Source organism: Staurois parvus, unplaced genomic scaffold (genome assembly GCF_062004578.1).
Source record: "Staurois parvus isolate SC_StPar_1 unplaced genomic scaffold, SC_StPar_1.0 ptg000530l, whole genome shotgun sequence".
Taxonomy (NCBI): Eukaryota; Metazoa; Chordata; class Amphibia; order Anura; family Ranidae; genus Staurois; species Staurois parvus.
In genome coordinates, this window is record NW_028318326.1 from 1286102 (window position 1) to 1304376 (window position 18275).

General features: G+C 41.5%; 1 protein-coding gene and 1 long non-coding RNA gene across 10 annotated transcripts in view; one reads left to right on the forward strand and one right to left on the reverse strand.

Moving 5' to 3' along the window:
• LOC149451568 (uncharacterized) overlaps nucleotides 1–18275 on the reverse strand; it is a 292180-nt gene that overhangs the window by 145287 nt on the left and 128618 nt on the right. The gene's annotated exons all lie outside the window — the stretch shown is intronic.
• Nucleotides 1–18275, forward strand: part of CCDC141 (coiled-coil domain containing 141) — a 218145-nt gene that overhangs the window by 60767 nt on the left and 139103 nt on the right. For both annotated transcript variants that reach the window (XM_089690384.1, XM_089690383.1), the window contains exons 5-6: nucleotides 4349–4602; nucleotides 13054–13173. In XM_089690384.1, coding sequence (XP_089546510.1) covers nucleotides 4349–4602; nucleotides 13054–13173 — 374 coding nt within the window. The remainder of the gene's footprint in view (nucleotides 1–4348; nucleotides 4603–13053; nucleotides 13174–18275) is intronic.

Here is an 18275-nt window from a genome sequence, read left to right on the forward strand (position 1 = left end):
ATCTGCTTTTTCCAGATTGCTTCATGCCATCAATTGATCTAAGGGATGCCTATTTGCACATCCCAATTAGAGAGTACTCCCAAAGATTTTTGAGGTTGGCTCTGATGTCAGGGCATGAGGCTCAACACCTGCAATTCAGGGCACTGTCTTTCAGGCTGTCATCATCTCCCAGCATTTTCGCCAAGGTGATGGCGAAGGCCCTAGCTCCCTTGAGCCTCAGAGGTGTGATAGTAATCCCCTACCTATATGATCTTCTGTTCTTGGCAAGCTCTGAAGAGCAGTTGAGGAATGACCTTCAGGTAGCCCGCAACCATCTGGAAAGTCTGGGCTGGATCATCAGTGTGCAAAAATCCAACCTGTCCTCATCCAAGAAGGTTTTGTTTCTGGGGTTTTGCATCTGTTTGACGGAACAGAAAATTATTTTGCCAGAAGAAAAGAAGCAGAAAATACAGGCAGCTTTGATTCTTCTTCAGGGCAACCACTAGGTTTCAATCAGGTTTCTGATGTCAGCTCTTGGCCTGTTAACAGCCTCTATTCCGGTGGTCCAGTGGGGAAGAATACACTTCAGGCCCCTTCAGCTATTCATCTTGAGTGTTTGGGATGGAAACTTGGCCACACTGGACATGAAGGTGAGGGTTCCTTACAGGGTGAAGAGATCTCTCTAGTGGTGGAAAAGGCAGGAGGTTCTCTCCAAAGGTCTAACCTGGTCCATTCCAGTGGAAAGGATCCTCACCACGGATGCCAGCTCTGGGCGTGGGGAGCACACCTGGGAGGTCAGCTCGCACATGGGCAGTGGCTGAGGCCCCAAAGGTCAAACGAGAGAATTAAAGGCGATTGCTTTGGCTCTTTTGGCCTTCTCTCTGGAGCTCCAGGGTTAGCAGGTGCAGGTCTGCACGGACAAAGGCACAGCTGTAGCCTATGTAAACAGGCAAGGCAGCAAAAGAAGCAGGAGTCTTCAAAGTCTAGCAGAATAAATTTTGACTTGAGCAGAAGTCAGTTTGGCATCCTTGTCATTAGTCCATCTCAAAGGCTTGCTGAACCTGGTAGCAACTTCCTGAGCAGACGCCAGCTGAAGGAGGGCGAATGGTGCCTAAATCAGGATATTTTCACCACCTTAGTTCAGGAATGGGTCAGCCGCATATCTGTTTGCAAATCGGCAGAATACCAAAACCGGTCAGTTCTTTTTCCTGAACAAATATGGAGTAGTATGGATAGATGCTCTCACTCAAAGGTGGAGCTTCCAGCTTTGCTACACTCCCCCCCCCCCCCTTTCCAACTAATTCCTCAGGCTCTGAAAAAGGTTCCAACAGAGCACAGGTCATCTTCGTGGCTCCTTTCTGGATGTAAAGGCTGTGGTTTGCAACACTCCTCTGGTTATCAATCAGACCATACGGGACGCTTCCACTCAGGAACGACCTGCTACTACAGGGTCCTCTCTGTTTCCAAAAGTGGAAGATCTACACCTCACGGCATGGTTTCTGAAAGGCAACTACTAGAAAAGAAGGGCTTCTCAAAATGCTTAGTAGATACACTCCTGGCAAGTCTTAAGGGTTTAACAAGAGCTATTTATGGCACCTAACCAATTCAAAGTCCTTGGAAGATCACACCTCAGTCCTTGGGTTTCTTCAACAAGGAGCTGACAAGAAGTTAGCAATCAGACACTAAATGTCCAGGTTGCTGCTTTAGGGGTCTTTCTGGAGCGCTCAATCTCCTTGAATCCCTTAGTTATCAGATTCTTCAAGGCTTTTTCTCGATCCAGACCGGTTAAAGCAAAAGCCTTCCCTAGATGGGATCTTTCGCTGGTCCTGCAAGCTCTAATCAAGTCTCTTTTTGAGCCTTTGGATTCTGAAACCTTGAAGTATGTCACACTGAAGACAGTTCTATTAATTGTGATCTCCTCTGCACGCAGAACTAGTGATCTACAGGCATTATCAGTCAGGGAGCCCTTTCTAATGATCTATTCAGATAAGATTGCAATGAAAACGGATCCAGCCTTCTTCTCAAAGGTAGTGTCAGTTTATCACTGTACTCAAGACATTATTTTGCCAAACTTTTGTCCTAACCCCTCAGGGGAGAAGGAAGGAAATTTTCATTCGTTAAACATGAGAAGAATCGTTTTATGTTATTTAGACGTAACTATGGATTTTAGGAGTTCTGAATCTTTTTTTCTTTTTGTTTGCTGGGACTAAAAAAGGGCAAAAATCCACTAAAGCATCCATTGTCAGATGGCTGAGGTTGGCAATCAAATCAGCTTATAAACATTCTGATCTTGTTCCAATGCTGGGCATTCATGCTCATTCCACAAGAGCTCTAGCAGCCACATGGGCAGAGAAGGCCGGTGCCACCCTGGCACAAATTTGTAATGCAGCGACGTGGTCAAGCATGCCCACCTTTGTGCGCCATTACAGGGTGGATTTGTTGTCAGCGGGAGAGCAGGCCTTCAATAGGAAGGTCTTGCAAGCTGTGGTCCTCCCCTAAGAGGGTAAGTTGTCATTTGTCCTCTCATGTGCTGTCCTGAAAGACGTTTTGAGAAAACCCAAGTTAGACTTACAGCTAACTTGTTTTCTAGTAGTCTTCCGGGACAGCAATATTCACCAGCCCTGATATTGTTTATACTGTTGTGCTTATGTTTTTCAGATGGGCTGGAGGTACTCTTTGAGAACTGAGGACTGTGGGGAGAGGAGAAGTCTATGTGGGTGTGTGTTTCCTGCTAGAGGAGGGGGAGCTGCATTCTATCATGTGCTATCCTGAAAGACTACTAGAAAACAATTTACCTGTAAGTCTAACTTGGATTTTTTTTATCAAAGTTGACTCCATCACTATCCCTTAGAGTTGTCATACATGGCTCAAAACTTGCAAACATAGCAAACAAAATTGAGCATCATTTGTGACAATCAAGCAGTTCATACAATCAGGAAGAAGGACTCAATCTCTACACCCAAATCACATCAGCTGAGAGGCACTAGTGTGAGACTCAAGCCTCTGGTGACTTAACTTAGTTACAAAGTTTGCAGTAAATACTCAGCATCACGATGAGGTTCCAGATAAACAAGACATTTTTATTCATTACACCAGGTTAAGCATGCAACCATGCAGGAATGCTGACGCATTTCAGCCAGAGTGGACTTAGTCATAGCTCATGACTATGATGCAGACTATTGCAAATCAAACGCCTCAGGCAGAAACAACTTCTGACTTCTTGCTGTTAAACATAAATATTTTCCAACTGGGCTTTTTGTGATCAAATATATTTTTCTCTACATCTCTCTGGATGTCCTTACTGCTGAAATTACAGCGACACACTCCTAGAGATTGCTTTGGTTTAAATCTGCCTGATTAGACTACCAGACACTGAAAAAAGCAGTAAAGTGCAATAACTATGCAGGAAGCATAGTCTGTATACTTAACAAGCAAATACGATTACCCTATGTACATATGTAACTGAACGCTGTCAACTGAAACATCAGAAACCACTAAGCAACTTCTTCACTCCCTTTTTATCTCTCGCCTTGACTATTGTAACTCCCTCTTCATTGGCCTACCAAATCGCAGGCTATCCCCTCTTCAGTCTATCATGAATGCTGCTGCCAGACTCATCCAACTTACTAACCATTCTATATCTGCCAGTCCCTCCACTGGCTTCCCATTGCCCAACGAATAAAATTCAAAACATTAACAATAACATATAAAGCCATTTATAACTCTGCCCCAAATTACATCACCAATCTTGTCTCCAAATATCACCCAAACCGTACTCTCTGCTCCTTGCACAACCTCCTGCTCTCTAGCTCCCTTGTCTCCTCCTCCCATGCTCGTCTCCAGGACTTCTCCAGAGCTTCCCCCATCCTCTGGAACTCTCTTCCACAATCTATCAGACTATCGCCTACTCTGCTCACTTTTAGGTGATCTCTGAAAACCTATCTCTTCAGGGAAGTCTATCCTGCCCTCAGCTAGTACTGGAATCTTCTACTCCTCCTACCAATCCATCCCCCACAGTTACTACCTTTTGTACCACTAGCCTCTCCCTCCAAGGAGCAGGGCCCTCCTATCCCTCTTGTATTGAACTGTATTGTTGCTGTATTGTCTCCCTTTATTATAATTGCTGTATTGTCTCCCTTTTCTTAATAATAATAATAATAACTGAAAATCTATGAAAACTGAAGTTATTTAAATTAATTTGTTCACTTTTCTATACATCCAAAACATAAACAAAAATTCTGTCTATGCTCAGTTTAAGGGTAGATGTTATACTGGTGAAATTCAGGTATATGATATTTTAAAAAATGATAAATATACTAAAATGCACACAGAAAATAAATACTTTTCTGAAAGTTCACTTTTTTTTAAGCTGTTTTAGAGCGATCCCTCGCCTTGCTGAACAAAAGCCAGGAAGTCACCGAATTCATCCAGCAGTTCACATCTCAGCAGCCAGTTTCCAGCTCGGATATGATAAAGGGGGCTCGCTGCAGCTGCTCCAGAATTGAGGACCTTCTGGAACTGCTACAAGACAGGAGGCGGCAGCTAGACAAGCAGATGAGGCAGAAACGACAAAGGCTGGAGTATGGCTTGCAGGTCAGCCAGTGGCACCAACAGGAAGAAAAGGTAACGGAGTAAGGAACACACACACAGCACCTGTTTCCTTAGGTCAGAACTGTGAAGCCAGTGTCAGCGCTCAGCGTGTTGTTTTGTGGGAAGAAAACTGTTTACCCATCTGTGGCTCTGCGTACCTCCCTGCACAGTGGCACGTAAAAGACCTTAAAATGGTTGCCATCTGTTATCAGTATGTGAGCTTGGCCTTAATGGTATGAATTACTCACTATAGAACGAGCGTGGATTTCCCGAACACGTATTTTAAATGTATCTGGTTTCTCAAAGAGAGGTTATATTTGTGAGGCAAAGTTTTAGAATCAATTTTACATTCCTTGTCGCTAAAAACAACTAAATTAATCAAGCAAAATCAGTTATTGAACTGCTTATGCTCTACATTTTGAATATGTTACCTTTAATCCAAATATACACCCTTCAAAAAAATTAAAGAAACACTTTGAAAACACATCAGATCTCAATGGGGAAAAATATCATGCTGGATATCTATATTGATGTGGACTTGGTAATATGTTAGGAACGTAAAGATGCACCATCGTTTGATGGAAACAAAAGTGACCAACCTACAGAGGACTGAATTCAAAGACACCCTGAAAATTAAAGTGAAAAAATGATGCAGCACACTTGTCCATTTTACTGAAATTTCATTGCAGGAACTCAGAATGGTACTTAGTAGTTTGTTTGGCCCCCACGTGCTTGTATGCATGCCTGACAACGTTGGGTAATGCTCCTAATGAGACAATGGATGGTGTCCTGGGGTATTTCCTTCCAGATCTGGACCAGGGCATCACTGAGCTCCTGGACAGTCTGAGCTGTAACCTGGCGGTGTCGGATGGACAGAAACATGATATACCAGAGGTGTTCTATTGGATTTAGGTCAGGTGAGCATGGGGGCCATTCACTGGTATCACCTCCTTAATCCTCCAGGCTGGGCATTGTCGTACACCAGTAGGAGCCCAGGACCCACTGCACCAATGTAGGGTCTGACAATGGGTCCAAGGATTTCATCCCAATACCCAGTGGCAGTCAGGGTGCCATTGTTTAGCCTGTAGAGGTCTGTGTGTCCCTCCATGGATATGATTCCCCAGACCATCACTGACCCACCACCAAAAAGGTCATGCTGAACAATGTTACAGGCAGCATAACATTCTCCATGGCTTCTCCAGACCCTTTCACGTCTGTCACATGTGCTCAGAGTGAGCCTGCTCTCATCTGTGAAAAGCACAGGGCGTCAGTGGTGGACATGCCATCTCTGGTGTTCAAATGCAAATGGCAATTGAGCTCTATGGTGCCGGGCAGTGAGCACAGGGCCCACTAGAAGATGTCAGGCCCTCAGGCCATCCTCATGAAGCCTGTTTCTGATTATTTGGTCATAGACATTCCCACCAGTAGCCTGCTGGAGGTCATTTTGTAGGACTCTGGCAGTCGTCATCCTGTTCCTTCTTGCACAAAGGAGCAGATACCGGTCCTGCTGATGGGTTAAGGACCTTCTACGGCCCTGTCCAGCTCTCCTAGAGTAACTGCCTGTCTCCTGGAATCTCCCCCATGCTCTTGAGAGTGTGCTGGGAGACACAGCAAATCTTCTGGCAATGGAATATATTGATGTGCCATCCTGGAGGAGTTGGACTGTCTGTGCAACCCCTGTAGGGTCCAAGTATTGCCTCATGCTACCAGTAGTGACACTGACCCTAGCGAAATGCAAAACTAGTCAGAAAAGATGAGTAGGGGGATAAAAATGTCAGTGACCTCCACCTGTAAAACCATTCCTGTTTTGGTGGTCGTCTCATTGTTGCCCATCTAGTGCACCTGTTGTTAATTTCAATAACACCATAGAAGCTGAAACAACCCCCTCTGCTATTTAACTTACAAGCTCTATTGACTTGTTTAATTGACTTGATGCTATACTCTGATTAAAAAGTGTTCCTTTCATTTTTTGGAGCAGTGTATAATCCACTGAAAACTGATTTGGCAAGCTATCCATATTGTTTCTTATGGGAGCTGTGACCTCTTGGTACATGGTTCTGTGCTGTGCAGCCCCTTCACAGAGGGAGCACAATAGCCTCAATGCACAGATTTAGGGTCACTCAGAAAAGTATGGAGCCTGCAACTAAATTGTTTTAGCAAGTAGGCATGTCTGTTGCATAAGTGTCCCCCAAGTCAGTTGTAAAGTGCCACTAAACCCACAACAGTAAAATCAGTCTGTATATGCAGTAAAGCATGCTTGTTATACTCACTGTGGAACTTAATGGGTCAATCCTCTGCATTGTGTAAAATGGATGTTTGATCCTGTCTTCTCTTATCCTCCCCTTCTACAGTCCCCAATCCATCTACTGATAGAACAGAGCCTTGGGGGCAAACTGCACATGCTTAGTTTGATGTGCATTGCTAGAGAACTTTTTTGTTTTCTTGGGAGAGTGCATGTGATCAGCACAGGGCCAATCAGCGCTGTACAGACAGAGGGTCGGGTGTTATGCAGTCTCATAGGACAATCAGGGGAGCATGATTCCCATGGACTCCTCCTACAAGCTTTACCAGTACTCAGACCATTGAAACTGACTTTCCAACACCCTTTTTATTAGTGACTACTCTTTTGGAGTGCTGGAGAGGTGGTTTTCTGACTTTTGAGGACCATTCTGGGAGAATGATGTCATCTTATACTTATGGAGGTACAAAGAAGCATTTATGAAGTCTTCTTTTTTTCAGTGGTCTGTGTAGTGACATTCTAGGCCACAGGGTAAAAGGTAGCAGGGAAGCTGATTTATGAGAGACTGTGATTGCATTTCACATTTGTAGGTCCCAGAGTAAGAGGAACTGAGCTAGGGTTGACTTGATGGACAATTACACCAGTAGTTCACAGGGCAAGGTGCAGCAGGGGGTCTGCGTATGCTTTTGGCTTTTTAGATTTCTCTGAATAAATCTTGGGTAATGCACTAGGCATTTGCTTCCCCTGTGTGTTCTTTTTTTTTTGATCCTCAAAAGCTCATTTGTCATGGTAAAAGGTTACATTTTTGAAAAAAGACTTAGCTATAGTGACATGTCAGAAATGAATTTGAGCAGGCTTGCAAAGTTACTGGTATGTCTGCTTTAAGACGAGCCGTATGAAATAGGCACAGCAGGTAACAGATGTAAGAACCATTTTGGAGACTTTGCAAAATGCCATTTTTAAAAGAATGAACAGCTGCTACGCCGTCCAACAGCTTGAAGGAAGTGCCTACAGGGCATGCTGTGTGCAGTTTTAGCTGCCAAAGCAGAGACTAGATAAACTTCTCCTATGGTTTTTATTCAGGGTTTATAACAGGCATAAAATGCCAAAAGAAGTAAAAAATATAGAGATCATATTAAGTAATAATGTAACAACCAGAGTTAGTATTTGAACTCATTACCAATTTGCTGTCTCGTAAAATTTTATTGTACCAGTATTATTGGAAATTATCACATTATGTCTTCTCTGAGAATTGATATAACTAATATTACTGATATAATAGTTTGTTTTCCCTATGTAGTTAGACTTCCATGGTCTGAGTATAGAAATGCAGAGAGCTTTAATAGAGGATAGAAAAAAAATACAAAAAGGTGATTCAGTTGTTTAATTTTACAAAGCTATTTTAACTACTTTTCCTAGTGACCTGTTCCAAATGTACATTTATTTATGGCTTCTGAACCATGTAAAGGTCAACTACAATGGTTTTGGAGCATTTTTATTTGAAATATTTTACTATATTTATTTTTTATTTCAGGTACTTACTGTATATAGTGCCATCAATTTACGTAGCACTTTACATATATATTGTACATTCACATCAGTCCCTAACCCTCAAGGAGCATACAATCTAAGGTCCCTAACATACATTCATATATACGCATACTAGGGCCAATTTAGACAAGAGCCAATTAACCTACTAGCATGTCTTTTGAGTGTGGGAGGAAACCCACACAGGCACAGGGTGAACATGCAAACTCCAGGCAGGTAGTGCCGTGGCTGGGATTCAAATGAAAGACCATAGTGCTGCCAGGCAGAAGTGCTAACCATTTAGCCACTGTGCCCCACTGTTTACTATATACTATTGTTATATATGTAAACTAACTTCATTTTAGAAATAAAACATTAATATAAAAGGATTTATAGAGCACTGTGGGTTATCCAAAGAGACCGACAAAGAAAAAACTATTTTAAGTGTTTAATTTATTTAGTCCTTACCAGAACAAATAAAAAAAATAGTATTTACTAACCCACAATACATAATTAGCACATTAAAATTAATTCTACTTTGGTGATTTGCAAAGCATACTGTGTCATCTACTGCTTATGTATCTAGCACTACACCGGCCAGGATCTGCTGCACAACTAAACCCAGGTACTATTTTAAACCTGTGCTATGGTAGAGAGTTACTGTTGTGCCATTTTAAAATGGGCATTGGCTTTTAAGGGGTTTACCTGAACCAGCAAGTGCAATTAATTATTTTTCAGGCAGTGTAGTGATGTTTCACATTACATTAACTCCCTCCTTTTCTTCTCCGTCTTCTTTAGTTGAGACTGGGGTTTTCCACCCAATGCTTGATCAAAGCACATAAAAACACCTCTTATTGTTCTTTTGAAAACTGGAGCACTAACAAATAAGGAAGACATGTCTGAATTTTTTTAATCTAGTTGCTTGAATTTAGTTGTTCAAGACAAATGACCTAGAGGCTGTAGAAGTGACCTAGAGCATGTATAGCTAACGAGACCATAAGAATACATTTGGCTTGAAGGGTTTATCTGGGCGAAGTAAAAAAAAAACATACAATAATACAATATAACACAGCTCTGCAATGCATTCACATTTCCTCATGTTTTATCAGATTAAAGACAATGGGGAGAATTCAATAAAGCTGCTGCTCCACTTTTCTGTTGTGAATCCCTCTTGTTAATGTATCTTTTGCTTCTGACAGAGCCTCGTGCAACAAATTCAGTTCTAATATGTGCTATTTTTTCATTGTGTCACATTGAATGCGCCACTTTACATTGTGCCGCACTGAATGTGCAACTTTTACATTGTGTTGCATTGAATGTGCCAAATGTAAAAGTGGAGCTAATTATCTCTTTTGGCATACAGAGCGATAAACTGGGTCAGCCAGATTTTTCAAAAGTGTCTCCCATGCATTCTAAAAGTGGCCCAGCATGAGCCAAATTCAAGTACAAGTTCTAGACAGGTACTTGAATTTGGCACATTCTTCACCACTTTTGCAAAATCTGCCTCCGCCAGTTGTTATGAATTCCAGGGAATGTCTATACTGAGATGAAATCCCAAGTATTGTTATAAAACAGCCTAGATCCTTGGATAGGATGGATGAGGTGATGAAGTATTCTATAGTCTAGCAAAAGTGCAGGACACCGCGTGTTATTTCATTGCAGCAGAGGCACTGTGTTGTCAGCTGAAAAAGGAAGCTAGGAGCACCCTGGATAAAAGTTTAAACCTTTGAGAGTGATGCTTTATATATTTTTCTTTTTAATTTTAGATATAAAATGTTTCATTTACAAATAAGTTGGGCTTATGACATTGGTGCCATTGAGTATTATGGTTTTAAAAAGATAGCACAGCAGAAGCTGTTTACCTACAGACCCTTGGTCTCTGATTTAAATCAGCTGGCAGGGAGGGCGGCTAGGCACATCTGAGATCAAGGGTCTTTGCTTGGAGCAACAGGTATCTTATAAGACAGCAGTAAAGGGAAACCCTGGACAAATAACTAAATATACAGAGAAACACACACTACATCTACTACAGCAACCAAACTGTCTGTGTCATTTCTCTGCCTTCAACCTTCTCATTACACAATAAATCAGCAACATCACCCTGTCCAAATGGAAGAAAAACAGTCCTGGAAAAAAGTATAATTATCTTGTATCACAATAATAAATTGCCAAAATGACAAATCCTTAGGTATGTAAAACTGGAAACATACTGCAGGAAATTTATCAAAACTGAAGCAGACAGAATATGTGCATGGCAACCAATCAGCTTCTATTTTTAGCTTGTTCACTTAAAGTGGAACTAAACCCTCCTATCATTTTTCAGCCAAGGAAGCTGCCATCTTCGCCTCTGATCTTCAACTGCCATGGTGCTGCACATGTGACCAGTTATGACACCAGACATTTGATGACAGTTAGATGGAGAGCACAAACAAATGTGACAGTTACATTCTTGATCCGCACGAAAATCCATGCAACCGCACCACCCACACAGAGGACTGCGGACCCGCGGGTGGGTGCCATTAGTTCTAATGGAATGCCACCCGCACTGGAAAACGCAACCATACTGGGAACTAAGGTTCCTGTGTGGGCTGCGTTTTTGGAAGAAGTACAGGGACTTCTTCTCTGTGTGTCACAGGGCACGGGAGTTCATTCAAATGAATGGGCTCTCGTGCCCGTGCAAAACACGGCCCGCACAGCCTCATATATGTGATCCGGGGCTATATGTTAAATAGATGGGTTTAGTGCCACTTTAAGCTTTGAAAATGAAAGCTATAAGCTAATTGGTTGCATGCACAGCTGCTCCAGTTTTAGTAAATTCCCCTTATAGTATTTAAATTAAAGAATTCCATGTATGGATATTTTATACATAGTTACATTTGTCCATGGTACATTGGTACCGCCCCACCTCATCCAATCAGAGAACACTTTGCATTCATTTAGAAAAAACAAAGTATTCTATGAATGACGCTGCCGCTGAGCTGCTGACCTCCTGTGTTCACAATGCAGCAGAGCAGCCTCTTGACAAGGGACCTGGAACCAAGTGGAGATCACTAGTGGTGTCTGCTTCAGTGATGTCCACCTTCCAGGGGCATCACCCAGGTATGGTTCGTACATGAGTACATTGGTCAAAATCACTGTAACTATGTATAAAATATCAATACCTGGAATTCCTCTTTAACCGCGTAAGGACTGCCCACAATGTACTACAGACAGGCAGCCCATGCAGGCACGGTGACATATTGGTATGTCGCTGCCTGCTTCCTGGTATAGGACATGCGCATGCATGCCTCCTCGACAACACCAGCTGTGATTTTACACAGCGGTAGTTTTTCAGCAAGTCTTGGCCAATGCTTCATGGCCAGGACCTGCTATTCGGCTGTGTCCACTCACTCCCCAAAGCCCTGTGTTGACAATCAACACAGGGCTCTGTACAGAGGGAACAATCTCCGCAAAGATTTCTGCAAAGCAGAAATAAGAAACTAAGGGATCTTTTAGTAAAAGCAGCACACATTACACATTGTTAAGCACAAATTTAACCCCTTGATCACCCTATATGTTAACTCCTTCCCAGCCAATGTCATTAGTACAGTGACAGTGTATAGTATTATCACTGATCACTGTATTAGCATCACTGGTGATGTCAGTGGCAGTTAGTCAGTCACCCTTCCAGCATCAGTTAGTGTCAGATTGCCTGCCGCACTATCGCAGTCCCATTATAAGTCGCTGATCACCGCCATTAGTAGTATTTTGCAAAAAGTCCAATATATATACACCATAGTATGTAGACACTCTAACTTTCGCACAAATCAATCAAATACACTTATTGGGATTTTGTTTTTACCAAAGACATCTAGCAGAATACATTTTGGCCAAAATTTATGATCATGAAATTTGATCATTTTAATTTTTTTATTTGATTTTTTGTTACATTTTTTATTGGATATGTTTAATAGTAGAAAGTAAAAAATATTGTTTTGTTTTTTAAAATTTTCGGTTTCGTTTATATTGCAAAACATAAAAATCCCTGTGGTGATCTAATACCACCAAAAAAAGGTTTATTTGTGTGAAAAAAATTATTTCCATTTCATTTGGGCACAGCATTGTATGACCGCGCAATTACCAGTTAAAGTAGCACAGTGCTGAATAGCATAAAAAATGGCCTGGTCATGAAAAGGGTAAAACCTTCTGGAGCTAAGATGGTTAAGCTGTAAATTTACCTGTTTGCATTGAGTTCCACTTTTACAATAGACTCAAGCATGTTAAAAAGAGCCTAAAGCTCCATCTGCTTCCCTTTGCACCTCTTTTTGAGAGACCTACAATAAAGACTTTAAAAGACAAAATTAATTGAACTTTTGGACCCCCCCCCCCATGGTATTGCTTTTTCCGAATTGAAGGAAAGTTGTAATGAAGATTGTGCAGTAGAAGTAATAAACCAGAACTTTTTAGTAATACAGTATTATTGGAAAAAATTATACAGTAAATAGTGGTGAGATGCTGTAATTTGATTGCCGGCCTGGAACTATTGGTGTTGATATTACTGTTCCCTTCATTTATATTGTATCCCCAGGCAGTAATTGACCCTTCTAGAACTGCAATCAAAACCGCCCCTGGGTGTGCTCAACCTAAGGGCATTTATATTCATGTTTATGAATGTTATAATATCTTATAGGAAACTAGATATTTGTAAACTGACTGATGGAATTTTTATTTTTATGAAGGTTACATGTTGGTTAAGAAAACATATGGATTTATATTTGACAAACCTCCAGCTTGGGGCATCTCTGACAGAGAATGAGGAATTGCTTCACAAACACAAGCAACTTGTTCATAATGCCACGGTAAGAGAATAATGCCACTTTTGTCTTTTATACACACACGGTCATATCTAACAGTTAAGCACTTTAAGACCGCTCACCCACCCGTAATGTACTGCAGACGGGCATCCAGTGCAGGCAAAGTGATGTACTGGTGGTTCAGGGCATGTGCATGTGCCCCCCCCCCTCCTGTAGACACCCACTGTGATTGTACACAGAGGGAGTCTGTCAGCAGGTTCCTGCCAATGAGTCATTGCTGGGACCTCCTGATCATCTGAGTCCAATCACAGCCCAGAGCTCTGTGTTGACAATCAACACAGGGCTCTGTAGAGGGGAAATGATCTTTCTATTTCTTAATCCTGCAAAGCAGAAATAAGAAACGAAGAGATCCATTAGTAAAAGCAGCACACATTACACATTGTTAGGCACATATTTAACCCCTTGATTGCCCTAGATGTTAACCCCTTCCCAGCCAGTGCCATTAGTACAGTGATAGTGGATAGTATTATCACTGATCACTGTATTGGTGTCACTGGTGATGTTAGTGGCAGGTAGTCAGTACCCCCCCCTCAGTGTCAGTGTCAGATCGCCTGCTGCTTTATCGCAGTCCCATTATAAGTCGCTGATCACCACCATTAGTAGTATAAAAAAAATTCCAGTATATATAGCATAGTTTGTAGATGCTATAACTTTCACGCAAACCAATCAATATACATTTACTGGAATTTTTGTTTTTACCAAAGACATGCAGCAGAATACATTTTGGCCAAAATGTATGATTATGAAATTTGATGTTTTTAATTTTTTATTGGATATGTTTTATAGCAAAAGTAACAAATATTGTTTTTTTTTTACAAAATGTTGCAATAAATAAAAACTCCAGTGGTAATCAAATACCACCAAAAAAGCTCTCTTTGTGTAAATTACCAGTTAAATTGCGCAATTACCAGTTAAAGCAGCGCAGTGCTAAATAGCAAAAAATGGCCTGGTCAAGAAGGGGTAGAACCTTTCAGAGCTGAAGTGGTTAATCAACCTGGAAATGGTTACATGGTTATAAAATGTCATCTAATGTGTTTGTTTATATATCAATTACCTTGCGTGAAGATCAGATTCACATAGGAACACAGGGTGTTGTGGAATCACTTGACCATTGAAAGCCTAACTCCAGGTTTCATTTCATGTTAAATAGTTTGTCCGGGCCAAGCTAGCCCAAACAAACTATTCCGTTACTAATATGTGCCTGCTATAAGCACTGAATAAACTGTATGTATCATCAGCATCGGGAGCAGTACAGGGACTTCCCATTCCATACCCAGAACAAAATCAAGTTGGGCTGAACACTACTCAGCCATTTACAGGAAACCTTGTATTTTAAGGACTGAATTCAAAGCTTCCTCCGATTGGCTGAGGTAGGGATTGTGACATCATCAACCGGCCTTTCCACCTCAGCCTTTCTATTGGGATAGATCACAGTTATTTTCTTGAGAAATTCTTGAAGTCAGCCATGACACATTTTCTGAAAGGTAAGAAATATTTTATTGCATTTTTTATATATGAAGTGTGACAATTTAATTCCTGGAATGGACTATAAAAAAGGTTTCTTACCTATACAGTAGCTCCTCTTGTCACCTTCAAAGTAGTCCCCTTGTGAAGCAACACACTTTTTTAGATGACTGTGCCACTGTTGGAAACATTCCTGGAATTTGTTTTACGGAACACTGCACAGTATCTTTGTTGTAGCGCTCTAGATGTCCGGAACTCCATAAAATCTGTGTACTTTTAAGGCATTTTATTGGAGACAGCCAAAAGTTGCAGGGTGCTAATTCAGATGAATACGGTGGTTGGTCAAGTGTTTCAGAATGGATTACTGGGCCAGGAAATTGCAAGCACTTAAGGCAGCATGTGCAGGAGCATTGTCGTGGTGGAGAATCCACTTGTCAGCCCAGAGTTCCAGTCTTTTACTCTGAACAGATTCCCTTAATGTTTTCAGAATTTCCAGGTAACAATGTTGGTTAACCATTGCACCATATTTTATGAACTCATAGTGAACTATCCCCTTGGGATCAAAACATATACCAGCATGGATTTAAACTGAGAATGAGCCATACGTGCTTTCTTTGGGCGAAGTGAAATCTTTGTTTTCCACTGCATGCTCTGGCATTTTGTTTCCGGATCATACTGGGAACACCATGTTTCATCACCAAAGATAACCCTATCAAACACTTCTGCATTCTTCAAAAGACTGGATGAAATTTGAAGATGACGTTCTTTCTGATCTTCTGTGAAGATTCGAGGGAACCATCTTTGTGGAAACTTGTCTCATTTTCAAATCCTCTGCTGGAATGTGCCGCACTATTTCCCTGTTCATGTTCAATTCTTCTGCCATCATTTACACACTTAGTCTTCCTTCTGAGATTAAAGAGTTCACATTCTGTCCACATTTGCATCTGTCCCTTGCATTTTTGGCTGCCCTCTTCTTGCGTCATTGTGGACATCTTCCCACCCCTCAAACCAAGATGCCGTTCAAAAACATGGAATTTCCTTTAAACCCATTGTAACACAGCTAAAGTTTCACTCATACTTTTGTCAATTCTCACGCAAAATTTGATTGTTAATCCACTGCTCCAGATTCCTGTCACTCATGTTCCACCAACATCGCAACCCACACATGTGTTATTTCTTCTACTATACCACAAATGGTCTGTGAACAAGGTGAATGCAAGTTAGAATGCTCGAGTGTGAATGGCTGCGTGATTCACCACCATAGTGCTACACCTCGTATGCTGTGGAAATGGGAACACATAACAAACATAATGGAGGGAAATGGTCTGTGACCAAGGTGAATGCAAGTTAGAACACTGACGTGTAAACGGCTGTGTGATTCACCACCATAGTGCTACACCTCGTATGCTGTGTGAATGGGCACACATAACAAACATATAGGAGGGAAATGGTCTGTGACCAAGGTGAATGCAAGTTAGAACATTCGAGTGCGAATGGCTGCGTGATTCACCACCATAGTGATACACCTCGTATGCTGTGTGAATGGGCACACATAACAAACATATAGGAGGGAAATGGTCTGTGACCAAGGTGAATCCAAGTTAGAACACTCAAGTGTGAATGGCTGTGTGATTCACCACCATAGTGCTACACCTCGTATGCTGTGGGAATGGGAACACATAACAAACATATAGGAGGGAAATTGTCTGTGACCAAGGTGAATACAAGTTAGAACACTCACGTGCAAATGGCTGTGTGATTCACGACCATAGTGCTACATCTCATATGCTGTGTGAATGGGAACACATAACAAACATATAGGAGGGAAATGGTCTGTGACCAAGGTGAATGCAAGTTAGAACACTGACGTGTAAACGGCTGTGTGATTCACCACCATAGTGCTACACCTCGTATGCTGTGTGAATGGGAACACATAACAAACATATAGGAGGGAAATGGTCTGTGACCAAGGTGAATGCAAGTTAGAACACTCGAGTGCGAATGGCTGCGTGATTCACCACCATAGTGCTACACCTCATATGCTGTGTGAATGGGAACACATAACAAACATACACAAGGGAAATACACTTGAAAGTTTGCACACGCTCCCCCCCCTCCCTCCCTTCCCGTGACAGCTGATGCATTTACAATAAAACCAAAGAGAGTGCACAGTAGACTCGTAATCCATATATATATATAGAGGTCAAAGGTCTGGGCAGGCTGTAGACAGGAGTAGCAGTACAGGCTGAGGGTCAAAGCTGGATTACAAAGAGAATGGAGCCAAGAGACAAGCTGAGGGACTTTGAAGTTATATCAACTAATCAGTTGTGCAGAGCTGTCAACAGGTGGTACATGAAAGCAGGAAGAAACAGTGCAGGAGCAGGGGAAGAAGTCACTCACTGTGTTGGATATAAACACCTGTCTATGATTTTGATACAAACATGCCATCTTCATTAAGCTTTGCATGGTGTTACTGCATACACTCCAGTCAAAATTGAAAATTAAAGTCCAATTTTAGTCAAAATCTTTTTTCTTTTTAATTTACTAACAGTCAATAAAAAGTGCTTGTGCTGCAGGTTGCAGTCCCCTGTCCTCTGAAATCCCATTTCCTCTGAACTCAGCCCCCCCTACATCCGCAGTCATAATCATCCACTGCTGCAAGGATTAATACAAGCGCTGGACCTGTCATCAACAGTGTCAAGTATGCTTGCCCTTTCCTCCATTGTAAGAAACTCTACTTTAGCTTCTATGAATGAAAAGCAATTTATGACTGGATAATAGGTGGATGAATGAAAGGTTCACCTCTTCCATTCAAAGAAGCTTCACAAAAGCTTCCATGAATGAAAAGTGATCCTTGAATGGAGAATGGGGGAATAAATGAATCTACCTCCTCCAATCATAGTATTTTTCAATGCAGGAAGCAATAGTACAGGTTCTACGAATGGAGGAGGAGAGCAGAAAGGACAGGCATATTTGGCTCTCTTGACAAGTGCCTGTCACAGAAGATTAGGAGATTGATTCAGAAAAGACACAAAACGTATTATAATCCTAATAGAATATGTGATAAATAAATACATATGCTAAATAAATAATTATTAGTTTGGTAGATCAGAAATCAGTATAACTGTAAGCCATTACCTGAGATCTTTATCTTGCATCCAAATAACATTTTAAAGTAGTACTATAGGCAAAATCTTTCTTCCATTTTGGATAGAGTAAAGGAGGGTTATAACCCCTGTCAGATTTATTTCTGCCATCTGTGTCCAATTGCGGAGATTTCCCTTCACTTTTTGTTTCCTAGCCCAACAGAAAGTGAGAGGAAATCTCTACAAATTATCGGACTCCCAGGTCACCAAAACTAGTGTCCCCATTGGAAGATTTGCCCTCTATTACTTTTCCGAGGACAACCCGAAATTTGGGAATAGGTCCTCTAATCCCTCTGCACTCTATCCAAAATCCAAAAAAAGTTTTGCCTTTAGTTACACTTTAAGCCTTTTCTGCGCCGACAGTAGCAAATATACGGCCTCTCCGTGGGTGGACATTGATGCCAAGAGGCAGCATATTTGCATACCCAAATGTAAACAAATGTGCCAAAAATGCGTGCAGTGCATGTTCCCAGCACA